Source organism: Ovis canadensis, chromosome 16 (genome assembly GCF_042477335.2).
Source record: "Ovis canadensis isolate MfBH-ARS-UI-01 breed Bighorn chromosome 16, ARS-UI_OviCan_v2, whole genome shotgun sequence".
NCBI lineage: Eukaryota > Metazoa > Chordata > Mammalia > Artiodactyla > Bovidae > Ovis > Ovis canadensis.
In genome coordinates this window covers 26,721,901-26,737,457 of record NC_091260.1, presented here as the reverse complement: position 1 = coordinate 26,737,457, position 15,557 = coordinate 26,721,901, and the positions used below count along the sequence as shown (strand labels likewise).

At 41.3% G+C, this 15,557-nt stretch overlaps 1 protein-coding gene across 1 annotated transcript in view; it reads left to right on the top strand.

The window, feature by feature from the left end:
• The window catches only part of NLN (neurolysin), a 98,232-nt gene extending 85,880 nt beyond the window's left edge, over nucleotides 1-12,352 (top strand). Inside the window, exon 13 of the mRNA XM_069556290.1 lies at nucleotides 10,445-12,352. Within this exon, the coding sequence (XP_069412391.1) occupies nucleotides 10,445-10,579 (135 nt within the window). The 3' untranslated portion in view covers nucleotides 10,580-12,352. The remainder of the gene's footprint in view (nucleotides 1-10,444) is intronic.
• The last annotated feature ends 3,205 nt before the right edge of the window (nucleotides 12,353-15,557 follow it).

Sequence of the window (15,557 nt, the reverse complement as noted above, 5' to 3'; positions counted from 1 at the left end):
AAACAGTTTCTGCACACCTCTGCTTCCCGGCTTTTGCCTCCACCAACTGAACTGGAAAGTTGTTACCCTTCCCTCCAGAGCAACCACTGATGATCCAGTCCCCAACTCTCAAAGGCCCTCATCTACCTTTTATCTTGTTTATTCCTGCTTCTCGGTATTCCTGTCTTTGTCACAATCCTTAGCTAAGCAAACAGATCCCGTCTGTACTTCCCAGAACTCTCAGCCTGGCAGCCAGATTTCTGTGTTCCCTTGGGTCTTTCCTCCTTCACAAATTTATTCATTCGGCTTCTTCCACCTAAAATCTATGCCTGCCTTGTCTGTGCCTCTCCAGAACTCTGCCGTTCATAAAGGCCCTATTCAAACGGCCACTCATTTATGAAGCCTTCCAGATCACTGAAACCAGAAGCGATCCTTCCATCCTCCGAACAGAAGAGTGAACTTGGGCATGGGGTATACGGTTTCAATAAGCTTTTTCTTGTGTCTGGAATGTTTAATATAATTATCTTACAGAATGACAAAATCAGGTTATGAAATATTTTATACCATAGAATGTGAATTCTGATTTTAAAATATGCATTTAGAAAAAAAAAGTACATCAAAGTATTGTCAGTTATTGTCTTTGGTAAGTTTATGATTGTTCAGTATTTTCCTGTACTTTTTATAGAGCTTTTCCTTATTTTTACATAGAGCATGGATTATTGTAGAAATCAGAAAACCATGTTTAAAGAGACACAAGGTCCAGGTATGTAAGAGTATAGTTGTGACCTCCACTGGCTCTTAAGTCATTGGCGAGGCTTCCTGGCGCAAGTACTACATCGCCTCTTGCATCTCCTCTACCCCACTCACTTGACCGCACCTTCGGGAGCCCCCACTGCCTCCTCTCTTCCAGCTGACACGGTAACAGCCAAAGCACTGATTCCAGTGGATCCCAAGGAACTTGCAGTTCCGGCAGGAGGGATCCCTGCCATCGTGCTTCTGTGTGCCTCCTTTCTTCTCCGGCTTCACTGCTTGGCAGGCAGCCAGACTGCTCTTAATTCAGACAAAAGGGCAGGGTTGAACGTGGAGGAAGCAAGATTCCATACAACCTGGAGTTGCCTTGTGGTGTCAAAACCTGTTTTAAGTTTGACTGAAATTCTAGATTCAGCTGTGCAATATATTATTACTCGTCTTATGCCAGGAAGCTGGCCCTAATCCCTTCTTTTCTCCTTCCTGTTAAATACTCTGGAACATCATGTCGTTTCCCGCTCCTCTGCTGTCACAGCAACAGTGAGCCCGGCTCCAGCGGCCAAGAAGAATCCACTGCACCCACCCTCACACTCTTCAATTCAAATATCCATTTATTTAAAAACTAACTCTTTGGAATAACAATCCTGTTCTACAGAAACTTATGTCATTATTACGACTATGTCATGGTGAAGGGAAAGAATTTTTGTGCTATGAAGAAGTAATGAATTTGATCTGAAGCTGTGGGAATCAGAGCAGGCACAATATATCATGCAGTCTTGTTGTGTCAAGACCCCTCACCCTTCCCAGTACATATATTTGGAGCACTTTGAGAAAATAGCAGGGTGGCCCTTCAAGGAGTCAGTACCTGCTTTTCTTAGTCCCCAAGCTCTAGAGAGGCTGGCGGCTGAAAGATCATGTATTGTTGACATTATTGTTCATGGTCATTAGCATCAACAGAACATCTCCAGGCCTCATCTCTGTAACCTCTTACCATCCTGCAAAGCCTGGGGTCTGAGAACTATTTTAGATCTCAATAAGCAGAACCGCAGAAAGTGTGCAACTCACTGGGAAAACAATAGTAGGAGGGATCGAATATAAGCCTACAGTCTTCTGTGCCCTACGTGTTAGCAACAAAATGTTTTATAGTACAGTTGTTTGATAGCCTCTATCAAAGGTTTAGAACTGGCTGCTTACCTGAAATAGCCTGAAAGTTTGCTACCTCTGGTTTTATCTCTAATTTTCCATGATCTTCATCTTAACTGTATAGTTTGTTAAATATAACAGTATCTTTAGTGTTTACTTTTTCAACTCATCTCTTAAATATCTTTAGCTTTTAGTTTTTAAACTCATCTCTCAAATAGCTATGGAAGGGAGCTACTTGGGAGTAACAGTTTCCCAGCAAACTCTAGGAGCTGTTTCAGGATCCCTTTAAGGTTCCGAAACGTGGTTTCAAAATCCAGCAGCTAATCGTAGGGTTGAAAGAATGAGGGCATTTTAACAAGGGCCATTTCTTTTTATAATGCAACTTCATTGTGGGAAAATTTCCTAAAAAGTAATAGACATGCAGATTCAAAGGCAATTATATTGTTAAGCTAGAATTATGTTCCTCCTCTTCTGCATTTAGAGTAATTGCTAAGCTTTGTTATTTTCCATTATGAAGATTACAGCCAAGTATCACATGCATAAAGGAATACTGAGAAAGTCAAAGATAGAGAAGTATAACTGTCCACAATGCCATAAGGAAGTACCTAAATCTTACATACAGTAATGGACAGAGAAACATATAAAGAATCTTGGCTAAACAGGAAGAAGAATTACATCACAGGGACTTTCCTGGTGGTCCAGTGGTTAAGACTCCATGCTTCCACTGCAGGGGGCACAGGTTTGGTCCCTGATTAGGGAACTGAGATCCCATGTGCCGTGTGGTGCAGCTAAAAAACTAAAGAGAAAAATTACCTGATAAAGTGCATTATAGAGCTAAGTATTCCAGGGCCTAGGCCCAATTTCTGCTTAAATGCGTTGCTAAGAGAGAACATGAAATTTCCTCTCCTGATGGGCCTTGTAAATAGATTAAATTCTGTTTCAGCTTCTCTGACCTACCACCCCAAAGCTAATTTTTCTTACACTTCAACTTTTTCTAACAGCATTAAATTCTGCCTGATTTAAGGGAAAAGGGAAGGAAATTGGGTTGATGTCCAACCTACTTCTTGAATATTTACAACGCCAGACCTTCTAAGCCTTGAATTCCAACCAGCTGGAAGCCGTTTCTCTTCCTTTTTGTGTTCCTCCAGCCCTTCTTTGTGTTTCTGTTAGAGCTCTAGTAATCTGCCTTGCAAATTGTCTATTTCTTTATCTCACCTTCTGGATCATGAGGCTCTTGTAATATGAACTGTTCTATTCATCTTGGTGTTCGTCCTCTGCCTCAAAATACTTACATTGCTGGACCCAACTGGCAGCCCCCCTACCTGCTTCCTCTCCTCTGGTCCCCTAAGACATGGGACTGGTCAGGCTGCCCTTTTTTCCTCCAGATCTCCTCCCTTCCCATGAATATTTGCTCATCCCTCCTCACAAATTGAAACTTCGCTGAAGTTTTCCAGATGAGCTCTTTGAGTCAAGGGGCGATTCCGACGCTGTTCTGACTACCAGCACCAGTCTTTCACCTTCTCCCTCCTTCCTGTTTGTCGTCCAAGGTATTCTTTCTCCCACTCACAGCCTCCCCACCCTGACTCACAGAAAACAAAGGAAGTGCTGTGGGGAAGAAGTGTAGAGAGGAGCTATGGAAGGCCAGGTTTCAATATCCACTGTAAGAGCAGGCTGGGGAGCCCGTTAGGGGCCTGGCTGCCATCGCTTGTCCTTGGGCGGATGCCCTCTGCCCTGATGCCTGCTACTCTGAGCAGGAAGGAGACACCTGGCTCTACTGCCTAGACTCAGTCACAGGAAGCAGGAGGAAGGGAGGGTTGGAAGGCCGGGGGAGCTTGCGTGTGCCGCTGCAGAGACGCCAGAGGTGGCAGGAGACCCAGGCTGCTTCCCAGTCATGTGTTGTCGTAGACGATGGGCTCCTTCACTCAGATAGTTATGAATGCTCAAAGAAAGGGAGGCGGGCATGGCCGCCCACTGCAGTATTCTTGCCTGGAGAAGCCCACAGGCAGAGGAGCCTGGTGGGCTGCAGTCCATGGGGTCACAGAGAGTCGGACACGCCTGAGCGGCTAACACACATAAGGGCTTCCCTTGGTGGCTCAGATGGTAAAGAATCTGCCTACAATGAAGGAGACCCGGGTTCCATCCCTGGGTCAGGAAGATCCCCTGGAGAAGGGAATGGCTAACCACTCCAGTATTCTTGCCTGGAGAATTCCATGGACAGAAGAGCCTGGCAGGCTACAGTCCATGGGGTCACAAAGAGTCAGACATGGTTGAGCAGCTAACACAAGATTGTTGCATAAAGTGAGTGCCTTGTCTCTCCTACTTAGTATTCCTGTGTGTGTTTTCAGTCATGTCTGACTCTTTGCGACCCCATGGACTGTAGCCCACCAGGCTCCTCTGTCCATGGAAGTTTTTGAGTAAGAATACTGGAATGAATTCCCATTTCCCACTCCAAGGGGCCTTCCCGACCCAGGGATTGAAACCCCTCTCTTGTGTCTCCTGTGTTGGCAGGCGGATTCTTTACCTCTGCATCACAGGGGAAGTCCACTTAGCATACTATTGTATACTAAGTATACACTGTAGTATACTAGTATACTTAGTATAATATTTTATACTAATAGTGGAAATGAAGTCTTTTGTGCTTTTTTTCTAGCTTTATTAAGAGACAGAACTAATTTTAAGGAAATGCTGAAACAGGAATGCGTTTGTTTCCCTGACTATATATGAGTAACTGAACTTAGGGACAGTATGAGAAAGAAAAGGAAAGGAGAGGTAGATGATGACTCAGGTTTGTTGAATACCACCATATAGCAGGAATGATTCTAGGGAGTAGGCAAGGTGCTAAAACCATTACTCAGGTTCCTCAGATACTGAGGGAGGTAGGCATATTCCCACCTTACAAATAAGGGAACTAAGGCTCAAGGCCACATAGCTAAGGATGAAGCCAAGATTTTAACCTGGGCCTGATTCCAAAACTCCTGATCTTGCTTTAAAAAACATCAGTGTTGAGGACTTGCCTGGTGGTCCAGTGGTTAAGACTCTGTGCTTCTACTGCAGGGAACACGGGTTTGATCCCTGCTTGGGGAACTAAGATCCTGCATGCTGTGGGGAGCAGCCAAAAAAACAAAGAAATCTGAACATATTTTTTTAAAAAGACAGAAAGAAACCATCAGTGTTACAGAGGGTTTACACAGTTGCCAAAAGATACATGTTAACCTTCCAGGAGTAAAAACCACAGAGGTGACCGATGACGATTTTCCCTTCCCGGATGACTAACAGGAGCGCTTACTCTGTACAGACCCTCCTGCAGGGTTTTTCAAGCGTGGAAGTTTCTAGTGGTTGTCTTAGGGCTTTTCTTCCTGCTTTGCTCACAGTTATGGTTTCTCCATTATATAAGCAGAGGAGAACCACTCACACCACAGACTCTGTCCACCTGTAGCATTTGTCTCCCAGACAGCGTTCTCTCACCCAGGAAACTGGTACCTTCCTAACACACAAATTCACTTAACTGTTTTTTGTTTTTTTTTTTTAAGAAAAGCAAGATCCTATTACCAATATGACTCTTAAACTCTTCTCCAAACTTCATTGCCAAGGAAATGAAACTATTAAGAGACCATTGCTCTGTAATTCAGGAAATTGAATCAAGTTGTGTGGAGCTGTAAGCAGGGGAGGACCTGTGCTGTTCTGAGCCACGTACTGTGAGTCTAAACACTGCCCAGCTGTACAGTGACTGTACCAGCAAGGGAGATGAGAACCGGCTCTTCACAGCAGCGTGCAGCCCCTCTAAACCTCACTGTTCTTCACTGTCCACAGTTACAGTTCTTGGTGCAAAATGAGAATATTCTGGCAGATGTCCACATTTGGGTGATTTTTTAACTTTAAAATTTTCATTATTTTTCCTATAATTGTGCAGTGAAATACGCCTTTTTAAAAGACTCTCAGATCTTGAGCATTAAGAATTTCTGCAGGTAAATACTAGTAATTGAGGCTGCATGATAGGTTCAAGAGGGTTGACTATACTCTTGTCTCATCTATAGTATGTATTGAAAATATTTCCATAATAAATGGCTTAAATTATTTTTATGTTCAGATCAATTTAATTCACATTTTCTAAGTTCCTATACTGCTTCATCCAGGAAGAACAGCCCTTCCTTCCCCCACACCACCCTGCCTACTGATTTGTTGCTGTTCAGTTACTCAGTTGTGTCCAACGCTTTGTGACCCCATGGACTGTAGCACACCAGGCTTCCCTGTCCTTCACTATCTCCCAGAGTTTGCTCAGACTCGTGTCCTTTGAGTTGGTGATGCCCTCCAACTACCTCATCCTCTGTCGTTCCCTTCTCCTCCTGTCTTCAGTCTTTCCCAGCATCTGGTTCTTTTCCAGTGAGTCAGTTCCTCGCATCAGGTGGCCAAAGTTCTGGGGCTTCAGCTTCATCATCAGTCCTTCCAGTGAATATTCAGGGTTGATTTCCTTTAGGATTGATTGGTTTGATCTCTTTGCTGTCCAGGGGACTCTCAGGAGTCTTCTCTAGTACCACAGTTCAAAGGCATCAATTCTTTGGTGCTCAGCCTTTTTTATTTTTCAGCTCTCACATCTGTACATGACTACTGGAAAAACCATAGCTTTGACCATATGGACGTTTATAGGCAAAGTAATGTCTCTCCTTTTTAATACACTGTCTAGGTTTATCATTTCTTTTCTTCCAAGGAGCAGACATCTTTTAATTTCATCATTGCAGTCACCATCCAAAGTGATTTTGGAGCCCAAAAAAATAGTCTGTCACCATTTGCATTGTTTCCCCATCTATTTGCCATGAAGTGATGGGATCGGATGCCATGATCCTTGTTTTTTGAATGTTGACTTTTTTCACTCTCCTATTTCACCTTCATCAAGAAGCTCTTTAATTCCTCTTTGCTTTCTTCTATAAGGGTGGTGTCACCTGCATATCTGAGGTTATTAATATAATAGTCTTGATTCCAGCTTGTGCTTCATCCAGCCCAGCATTTCGCATGGTGTACTCTGCATATAAGTTAAATAAGCAGGGTGACAATACACAGGCTTGACACACTCCTTTCCCAATTTGGAACCAGTCTGTTGTTCCATGTCCAGTCCTAACTGTTACTTCTTGATCTGAATACAGGTTTCTCAGGAGGCAGGTCAGGTGGTCTGGTATTCCTATCTCTTTCAGAATGTTACACAGTTTGTTGTGGTCTACACAGTCAAAGGCTTTATCATAGTCAATGAAGCAGAAGTAGATGTTTTTCTGGAACTCTCTAGCTTTTTCTTGATCCAATGGATGTTGGCAATTTGATCTCTGGTTCCTCTGCCTTTTCTAAATCCAACTTGTGCATCTGAAAGTTCGCATACTTCTGGTTCACATACTTTTGATGCCTAGCTTGAAAGACTTTGAGCATTGCTTTGCTAGCATGTGAAATGAATGCAACTGTGGTAGTTTAAAGATTCTTTGGCATTGCCCTTGTTTGGGGCAATGAAAACTGACCTTTTCCAGCCTTGCGGCAACTGCCGAGTTTTCCCAGTTTGCTGGCATATTGAGTGCAGTAGTTTAACGTCGGCGTCTTTTAGGGTTTGAATTAGCTCAGCTGGAATTGCATCACCTCCACTAGCTTTGTACTGATGCTTCCAAGGCCCACTTGACCTCACACCAGGAGTCTGGCTCGAGGTGTGTGATCACACCATCATGGTTATCCAGCTCGTTAAGATCTTTTTTGTATAGTTCTTCTGTGTAGTTTTCACACATTTTGTTAATATCTTCTCTTTCTGTTAGGTCCATACCGTTTCTGTCCTTTATTTGCATGAACTGTTCCCTTTATATCTTTTAGTTTCTTGAAGAGATCTCTAGTCTTTCCCATTCTATTGTTTTCCTCTATTTCTTTGCCTCGTTCAGTTTAAAAGGCTCTCTTATCTCTCCTTGCTATTCTCTGGAGCTCTGCATTCAGATGGGTATATCTTTCCTTTTCTCCTTTGCCTTTTGCTTCTCTTCTTTCCTCAGCTATTTGGAAACCCTCCTCAGACACCCATTTTGCCTTTTTGCATTTCTTTTTCTTGGGGATGGTTTTGGTCACTGCCTCTCGTACAGTGTTATGAACCTCTGTCCATAGTTCTTCAGGCACTCTGTTTATCAGATCTAGTCCCATGAATCTATTTCACTTCCACTGTATAATCGTAAGGGATTTGATTTAGGTCATACCTGAATGGCCTAGTGGTTTTCCCTACGTTCTTCAATTTCAGTCTGAATTTGGCAATAAGGAGTTCATGATCTGAGCCACAGTCAGCTCCCAGTCTTGTTTTAGCTGACTGTATAGAGCTTCTCTATCTTTGGCTACAAAGAATATAATCAGTCTGATTTCAGTACTAACCATCTGGTGATGTTCATGTGTAGAGTTGTCTCTTGTGTTGTTGGCTACTCTATTGATATGGGGCATAGAACATAAGATGACCCTTAGAGGGGCTTGTTAGACGGTGTTCTAGTATGACACTGAAGAAGTGGTAGCAAACTTCTTGCCTTATTTACGAGTTTTGAATAAATTCTCTTAAAAAGGAGGGGCCTGTAATCACTGATAATGGACTTCCTGAAAACCCTGGTAGTGACAGTTTAAAAGATATGTCATTTCTCGCTTGGTCGCAGTGATTAATTACTGTTTTAATAGTGATCTAGAACCTAAAACACGAATAATGGCTATTCTTATTACAGACTTTATTAGTCTAAAAAGTACCAGATCAGAGATCTTGAGCTCAATGCAGCTTACCCCTTCCCTTTCTTTCATTGCCCAACGTGTCTAAATTTGACCAGTGTTAAATCAGTGGCTTAGGTAAGGTTTAGTTAGTTAGGTTGTCTTAGGTTCTAGATCACTATTAAAACAGTAATTAATTGCTCCAGAACAAACAAGAAATGACGCATCTTTTTTTCTCTTTCTAAAGAAAATTAAACCTAGCTCTACACTGCCACTACCAGGGTTTTCAGGAAGTCCATTATCAGTGATTGCAGGTCCCTCCTTTTTAAGAGAATTTATTCAAAACCTGTAAATAAGGCAACAAGGTTGCTACCACTTCTTCAGTGTCATACTAGAACATTGTTCAGCAAGCCCCTATACGGGTTGATCTCTTACATTCTAGGCCTCAGACCTGTAGAGTAGCCACAGGTAGCTACTGAGCTCTTGAAATGTGGCCAGTGCTATTGAAGAATTGAGATGTGCTGTAAATGTAAAAAACACACTAGATTTTGAAGACATACCACAAAAAATAAATCCCAATAATTGATACATGTTGAAAGGATAATATTATAGACCTCCTGGTTTAAATAAAATATTAAAATTAATTTTACCTATTTTCTTCTCTTTTTAAACATGATTTCTAGAAAATTTTAAGTTATACATGTGGCTCACATTTTATTTCTACTGGACAATGCTCTCTAGAGTTTATGGAAAGTAACTTCATTGCACTAATTGTTTATTCCTGATTAAGACTCATCTGTGAGGTTAGCTGTGTGCTTATAGATCATTAATAAGTTTCAGATGATTTCTGTTGATAATCAAAACCTGAAAAGTTGTTTTTGTGTGTGTGACCCTTGTAGGACTTTAAGTAGTTTTGTATCTAACTTGGTAGATTTCCTTCATCAACACTTTATTTTCTTTAACAGTTTGACTAGACATCTCTGATGGTTGTACCAAGCAGAATCATTGTCATAAGTCAAAAATGAGGTTACTTTTGTTTCTGGAAATTCTCAAGCTATTTATGTACTCAGGGAAGCTATTAGTAGCTGTTCAAATGATTTAATGGATATAAATTTGCATCTTAACCCTGAACTATTTTATAGGTAGATTTAGAATTAAGCTTCATTGAATTGTCTTGCCTGTCAAAAGGACAGTGAAAAGGAAGTGAAAATATTGAATAATGCTGATACTGAATTTCAATTGTTTTCTTTCACTTTATCTGCTTAAGTATTTGTGTAAGTAAAGGCAGAGGAAATGTATGCTTTAAACTTCTAGACGTCCCCAGCAAATTTACAAAGGTCCTCCTTCCTCGTGTTGAGCCCACAAAACTATCTACCTTCCACCATGGGACATGGGTTGTGGCCTTACCCCCACCCATAGGAAGAAGAGTTTTTTTATGAGCCCTTCATAAAGATATGGCAGAAACTGCTTTGACAGCAGCAGCTGGGCTGCTGTTCCCAGGTGCACACAATCCCTGTTTGTAGCCTAATTGAACTCCTGTTTTGCGAACCCTTTCGAAATCACATTTTAGATGGGGTAGCAAATAGAATACTGTTCAAGCTTCCATTTGGCTATTTTTTGTTTGTTTGTCTGTTTGCTCATATTGTCAGCATGCTGCTGAGGATCTAAGGAGACAAGACAGTAACGAAGGGAAATGTGGAAGACCGGAGGTCTAAGCTCCAGATCTCTTAGCTACCAAAGTAAATAAATACTGCAAAGCTGTAGTCTAGGGGAAGGAGAACGTCCAGAATAAAGCTAAAGTCCCTTTTTTCCCCCACTCTTTTGCATCTAGAGATTTGGAAAATTGCTATAACCATGAATTATTAGGCATGCTTTATTTTATTAGGTTGGAATGAAATACAGAAAGCTGATCCTGAAACCTGGGGGATCTCTGGACGGCATGGATATGCTCCAAAATTTCTTGACACGTGAGCCAAACCAAAAAGCGTTTCTAATGAGCCGAGGCCTGCCTGCTCCGTGAACTGGGGCTCTTTGGGATCCGTCCATGTTTGGAGGACAAGCCAACATCACCACGTGTTACTGGCTGGAAACTGAAGGGAGTTTTGCAAATGAAAATGTAGATTTCTATTAACTTCCTTTTGTTTTTTAATTTGAAAAATTATACAGATGTAAATGGAATTCTAAATACTGTGACCTAAGAAAAGATGCGTTAGAAAATAATTGTACTATAAACTTTCATAAAAATGGATGTGATTTCTTTTTATAAAAGTTTCATATGAATGCAATTTGATTTTTTTACGATTATAATCTAGATAATGTAAGAGGGCTAAGAATTTTTTAATTGAATCATATACATTATCTACTTTGATCCTTCTTATATCTCAGTTTTGTACTTGGGATTTCTCGGCTGATAAATGAATCATCACATCCCTCTGATAGATATTTTCTCAGAGCCTTGCATCCACTTTAACTCTCTGTCTCCCAGTAAAGTGTGACCTCTTTGCCTGCGTACCTCCGGGCCAGGGGACTATGCCTCAGTAATTAATGCATGTATCTTTGTATTTCAGGCCTCATGATTTCCAACTTTCCACCACCTGTAATTGGTTTAGTCTTTGTTATCTGATGTCCAGTCAGAGAGTACCAAAAAACGAGTTTTAGCTGAAATGGCCTAATGTATATTACGACTTTTAATATCTCATGTTAGAGTATTTGAGATCTTGGCTTCGGCACATAAGATCGTCATATTTACCAGTTAGAACACTAAAGCAAACCTAAGATTCCTTTTCTCTTCTCGGGCTTCTAGTAAACAGCAAGGTCTCTGCCTCCTTTACTGTGCTTCTCGCCTGAAGTGACAGGTAAATTGTCACAAAGGCCTATCTCGAGTGCTGCAGGAAGAGAGCTGAACGGAAGCATAAAAAGTCCAGAAGCCCCAGGAAGTGAGTGGATTCTGCACAGGAGTCTGTGAAGACGGCCGCTCCAGCAGGACGTGTGCTTCAGCTCAGCCATGGGGAGGGGGCTCCTCTGCGGCTTGTTTCATCTGGTGATTTTAAGTGCGCCTTTGGAGCACTTTAGCTCTCTTTCCTGTGGGCCTAAATTCCAATTTACAAACCAGGAAACTTACATACTTGCTTTTCCTCTAGGCGTCTACTCAATGAGGAAACCAAAATAGGATAATAAAAAACTTTTTTTAATTAAAAACTAACTTGGAATGTATGCATTCTGCATAGGGCTTCTAATTGTTTCCCAGTGTGTACTGAGGTATGACTCTGCTGGCCAGGGACAAAATTAGAACCTTTCCATTCTCTAATCCAAATGGACTTTGTGCTAAATAAAAAGATATTATGCTGCATAGTCAAATTATAGACAGCAGGAAAAATCAAGAGCTGTAGTGACAAAAGAAAATTCAGATTATTATTGTCGAGCAAAATACCCTAAACATCACAGGAAATCCCACCCTCCTTTCTGAGACAATTGCCTGGCCCTCTCGCCCCCATATTCATCCCGTGTCATCATCTCCGGTCCTTAAAGCTGGTGTTTTTGTTTTGTTTTGGTTCTTTTTTTTTTTTTTTGGTCTTAGCAACGTATGGTACTTTTTTCATATCTTTGTTTCCCCAAACTGTTCTCTTTTCCAGTTTCAGGCAAAAACTCTCTTCAGCTTTTTCTATTGCCCAGTGTGTTTCCTTAACAACAGTAACTTTTATCATTTTCAATCTTAACTTATTTCATGTGGAAAAACTAATATTTGGTATGGAAACGTCTACACACAATAAAATTACATTATTATCCAAGAGAATGAATTCACATTTCTTTTATACTTTAATGTTAAAACTGAAATGCATAAGAAAATGGAAGTACTGCAGTATTCTTTTTATTTAGGGTTCACATCTGGTATTTAAAATCTATCAAAGAACATAATGTCTACCGACAGATGAATGGGTAAAGAAGATGTCACACACACACACACACACACACACACACACAATGGAATACTATTCAGCCAAAAACAAGAAAACATAATGCCATTTGCAGCAGCCTGAATGCAGCTAGAGATGATCATACTAAGCAAAGTAAGGCAGGAAGAGAAAGAAAAATACCAAATAATATCAGTTCAGTTCCATCACTCAGTCGTGTCCAACTCTTTGTGACCCCATGGACCGCAGCACGCCAGGCCTCCCTGTCCGTCACCAACTCCCAGAGTTTACTCAAACTCATCTCCGTTGAGTCAGTGATGCCATCCAACCATCTCATCCTCTGTCGTCCCCTTCTCCTCCTGCCTTCAATCTTTCCCAGCATCAGGGTCTTTTCAGTTGAGTCAGCTCTTTGCATCAGGTGGCCAAAGTATCGGAGTTTCAGCTTCAAAATCAGTCCTTCCAATGAACACCCAGGACTGATCTCCTTTAGGATAGACTGGTTGGATCTCCTTGTAGTCCAAGGGAATAATATCACTTAATCACTTTTAGGTTGTGAAGTCTAAAGTATTATGCAAGCAAGTCTATCTGTGAAACAGAATCATGGGTATAGAGAACAGGCTGGTGGCTGCCAAGGGGGTCGGATAGAGATTGGGGGTGGGGGACAGAGTGGGAGATGGGGGGTTCAGTTCAGTTCAGTCAGTCAGTCGTGTTTGACTCTTTGCGACCCCATGAATTGCAGCATGCCAGGCCTCTCTCTCCATCACCAACTCCCGGAGTTCACTCAGACTCACATCCATCGAGTCCGTGATGCCATCCAGCCATCTCATCCTCTGTCGTCCCTTTCTCCTCCTGCCCCCAATCCCTCCCAGCATCAGAGTCTTTTCCAATGAGTCAACTCTTCCCATGAGGTGGCCAAAGTACTGGAGTTTCAGCTTTAGCATCATTCCCTCCAAAGAAATCCCAGGGCTGATCTCCTTCAGAATGGACTGGTTGGATCTCCTTGCAGTCCAAGGGACTCTCAAGAGTCTTCTCCAACACCACAGTTCAAAGGCATCAATTCTTTGGCGCTCAGCCTTCTTCGCAGTCCAACTCTCACATCCATACATGACTACTGGAAAAACCATAGCCTTGACTAGATGGACCTTAGTCGGCAAAGTAATATCTCTGCTTCTGAATATGCTATCTAGATTGGTCATAACTTTTCTTCCAAGGAGTAAGCGTCTTTTAATTTCATGGCTGCAGTCACCATCTGGAGTGATTTTGGAGCACAAAAAAATAAAGTCTGACACTGTTTCCACTGTTTCCCCATCTATTTCCCATGAAGTGATGGGACCAGATGCCATGATGGGGGGTTAGCAGAAGCCAACTCTTATATACAGCATGGATAAGCAACAGGGTCCTGCTATACAGCACAGAGAACCATACTCAATATCCCATGATAAACATATTGGAAAGAATATAAAAAAGAATTATATATATATATGTATAACTGAGTCATTTTACTGTACATCAGAAATTAACACAAGTAGCAAGTCACAACAAGTAGTATATCAACTGTACTTGAATAAAAATAAAAAACAAAATTACCGAATAACAGTAATAGAAGCAAACACTCATCAAGAAATATTCTCTAGCATAATTCAAACTAAAGACCTGGTTTTTAAGCCTTTTTGAATGTGGCCAACCATCTGCTTGTTCTTTTTTTTCCCCTAGATCTGCACATAGAGTGTTGGTGAGTGTTCTGAATGGTGGAAAACTATAAAAATTGTAATTGACCAACCTACTCTTTGGATTTATGGACTAAGGCACACATAATAAGGTATCTCTTAGTTACTGAAACAGGAGATTTGGACCTGTTTAAGGTATTCAGGGAGTCATTAGTTCACTGAGGGCAGGTTCTTAAACATCTCAGGTATAGTATGCCTGGTTCCTAAAAGTTTAATTTTAAGATGCAACAAAGAAGAGAAAGAAAAGTGCTAATGTGATGCCACTTAATACAGACTTTTTTTCCCTCTAATACAAATGTTGCATGTTACCTAGATAACTGAAAATTATCTTGAAGAGTAGTTACACCAAAATCTTTCCTTCCTAAACTCTTATAATGAAGAATAGATAATCTGTAGCTCTTTACCCTTGACAGACTGCATTGTGTAAGAGACCAAAATCAAGAAAGGAGCTCGTAAACTATCTTAATACGATTTTGTATTTGTAGGTGATTGCCTTAATTAGTAGGGAATGATAACTTTCTACTTTACCATTTTACCTTCATCCTTTGGGTGTGAACTAAGGTGGATAGGGATCCGGCCTTCCTAGTGAATGTGTTGGTTCATTCATGACTATTTTTCACGTTTTCCTTTTCTGTCATTCACAAGAATGACATTTTTCATGTTTGGAGGAGATTGCATTAAAATACAAATCTCCCAAATTGGGTTTTGGCATAGTTAGCTGATCCGCAAAAAGTGTTAAAAGAGAAACCCTATTCCATCTGACCAGATACAACAACAAGGTTTCTTTCTTCCCTCAACATGACATTATTACAGTTATGTCTCATCTGAAATTGGATAGCCCTTCAAAACTGAATATGGCTTCTCTTATGAACACTTGATGAGAATAAAAGCAAAAAAGACAAACATGCTTTTATTTTCTTTGAAAAGTAGTCAATATCCAAAGTTTACTTTTTCAGATTTCTTTTTCATTCAATCAACATATTTTTATTGAGTACCTATGTAGCAGCTCTCTTCTAGCTTCCTGGACTATAACAGTATAGAGCTTACAGTCTGGTGGGAGTAGGGATCAGGAGAGACAATAGCAATGGGTGGGCAGAGACAATAAATGCAATAACAAAGTAAATTCCATACGGAGGGGCTTCCCTGGTGGCTCAGAGGTAAAGAATTCACCTACAAACGCAGGAGACACAGGTTTGATCCCTGGTCCTGTAAGATCCCTTATGTCTCAGAGCAACTGGAGGGACCGTCCTGAAGGCCAGGGGCTGACTCAAGTGGCTCCAAATCTCATGGCTGCCTAGCTGGGGCTTGGCCCGCACCTGAAGCTCATATTCCGTGTCTGGAGTGAGATTCTCCAGGGAGA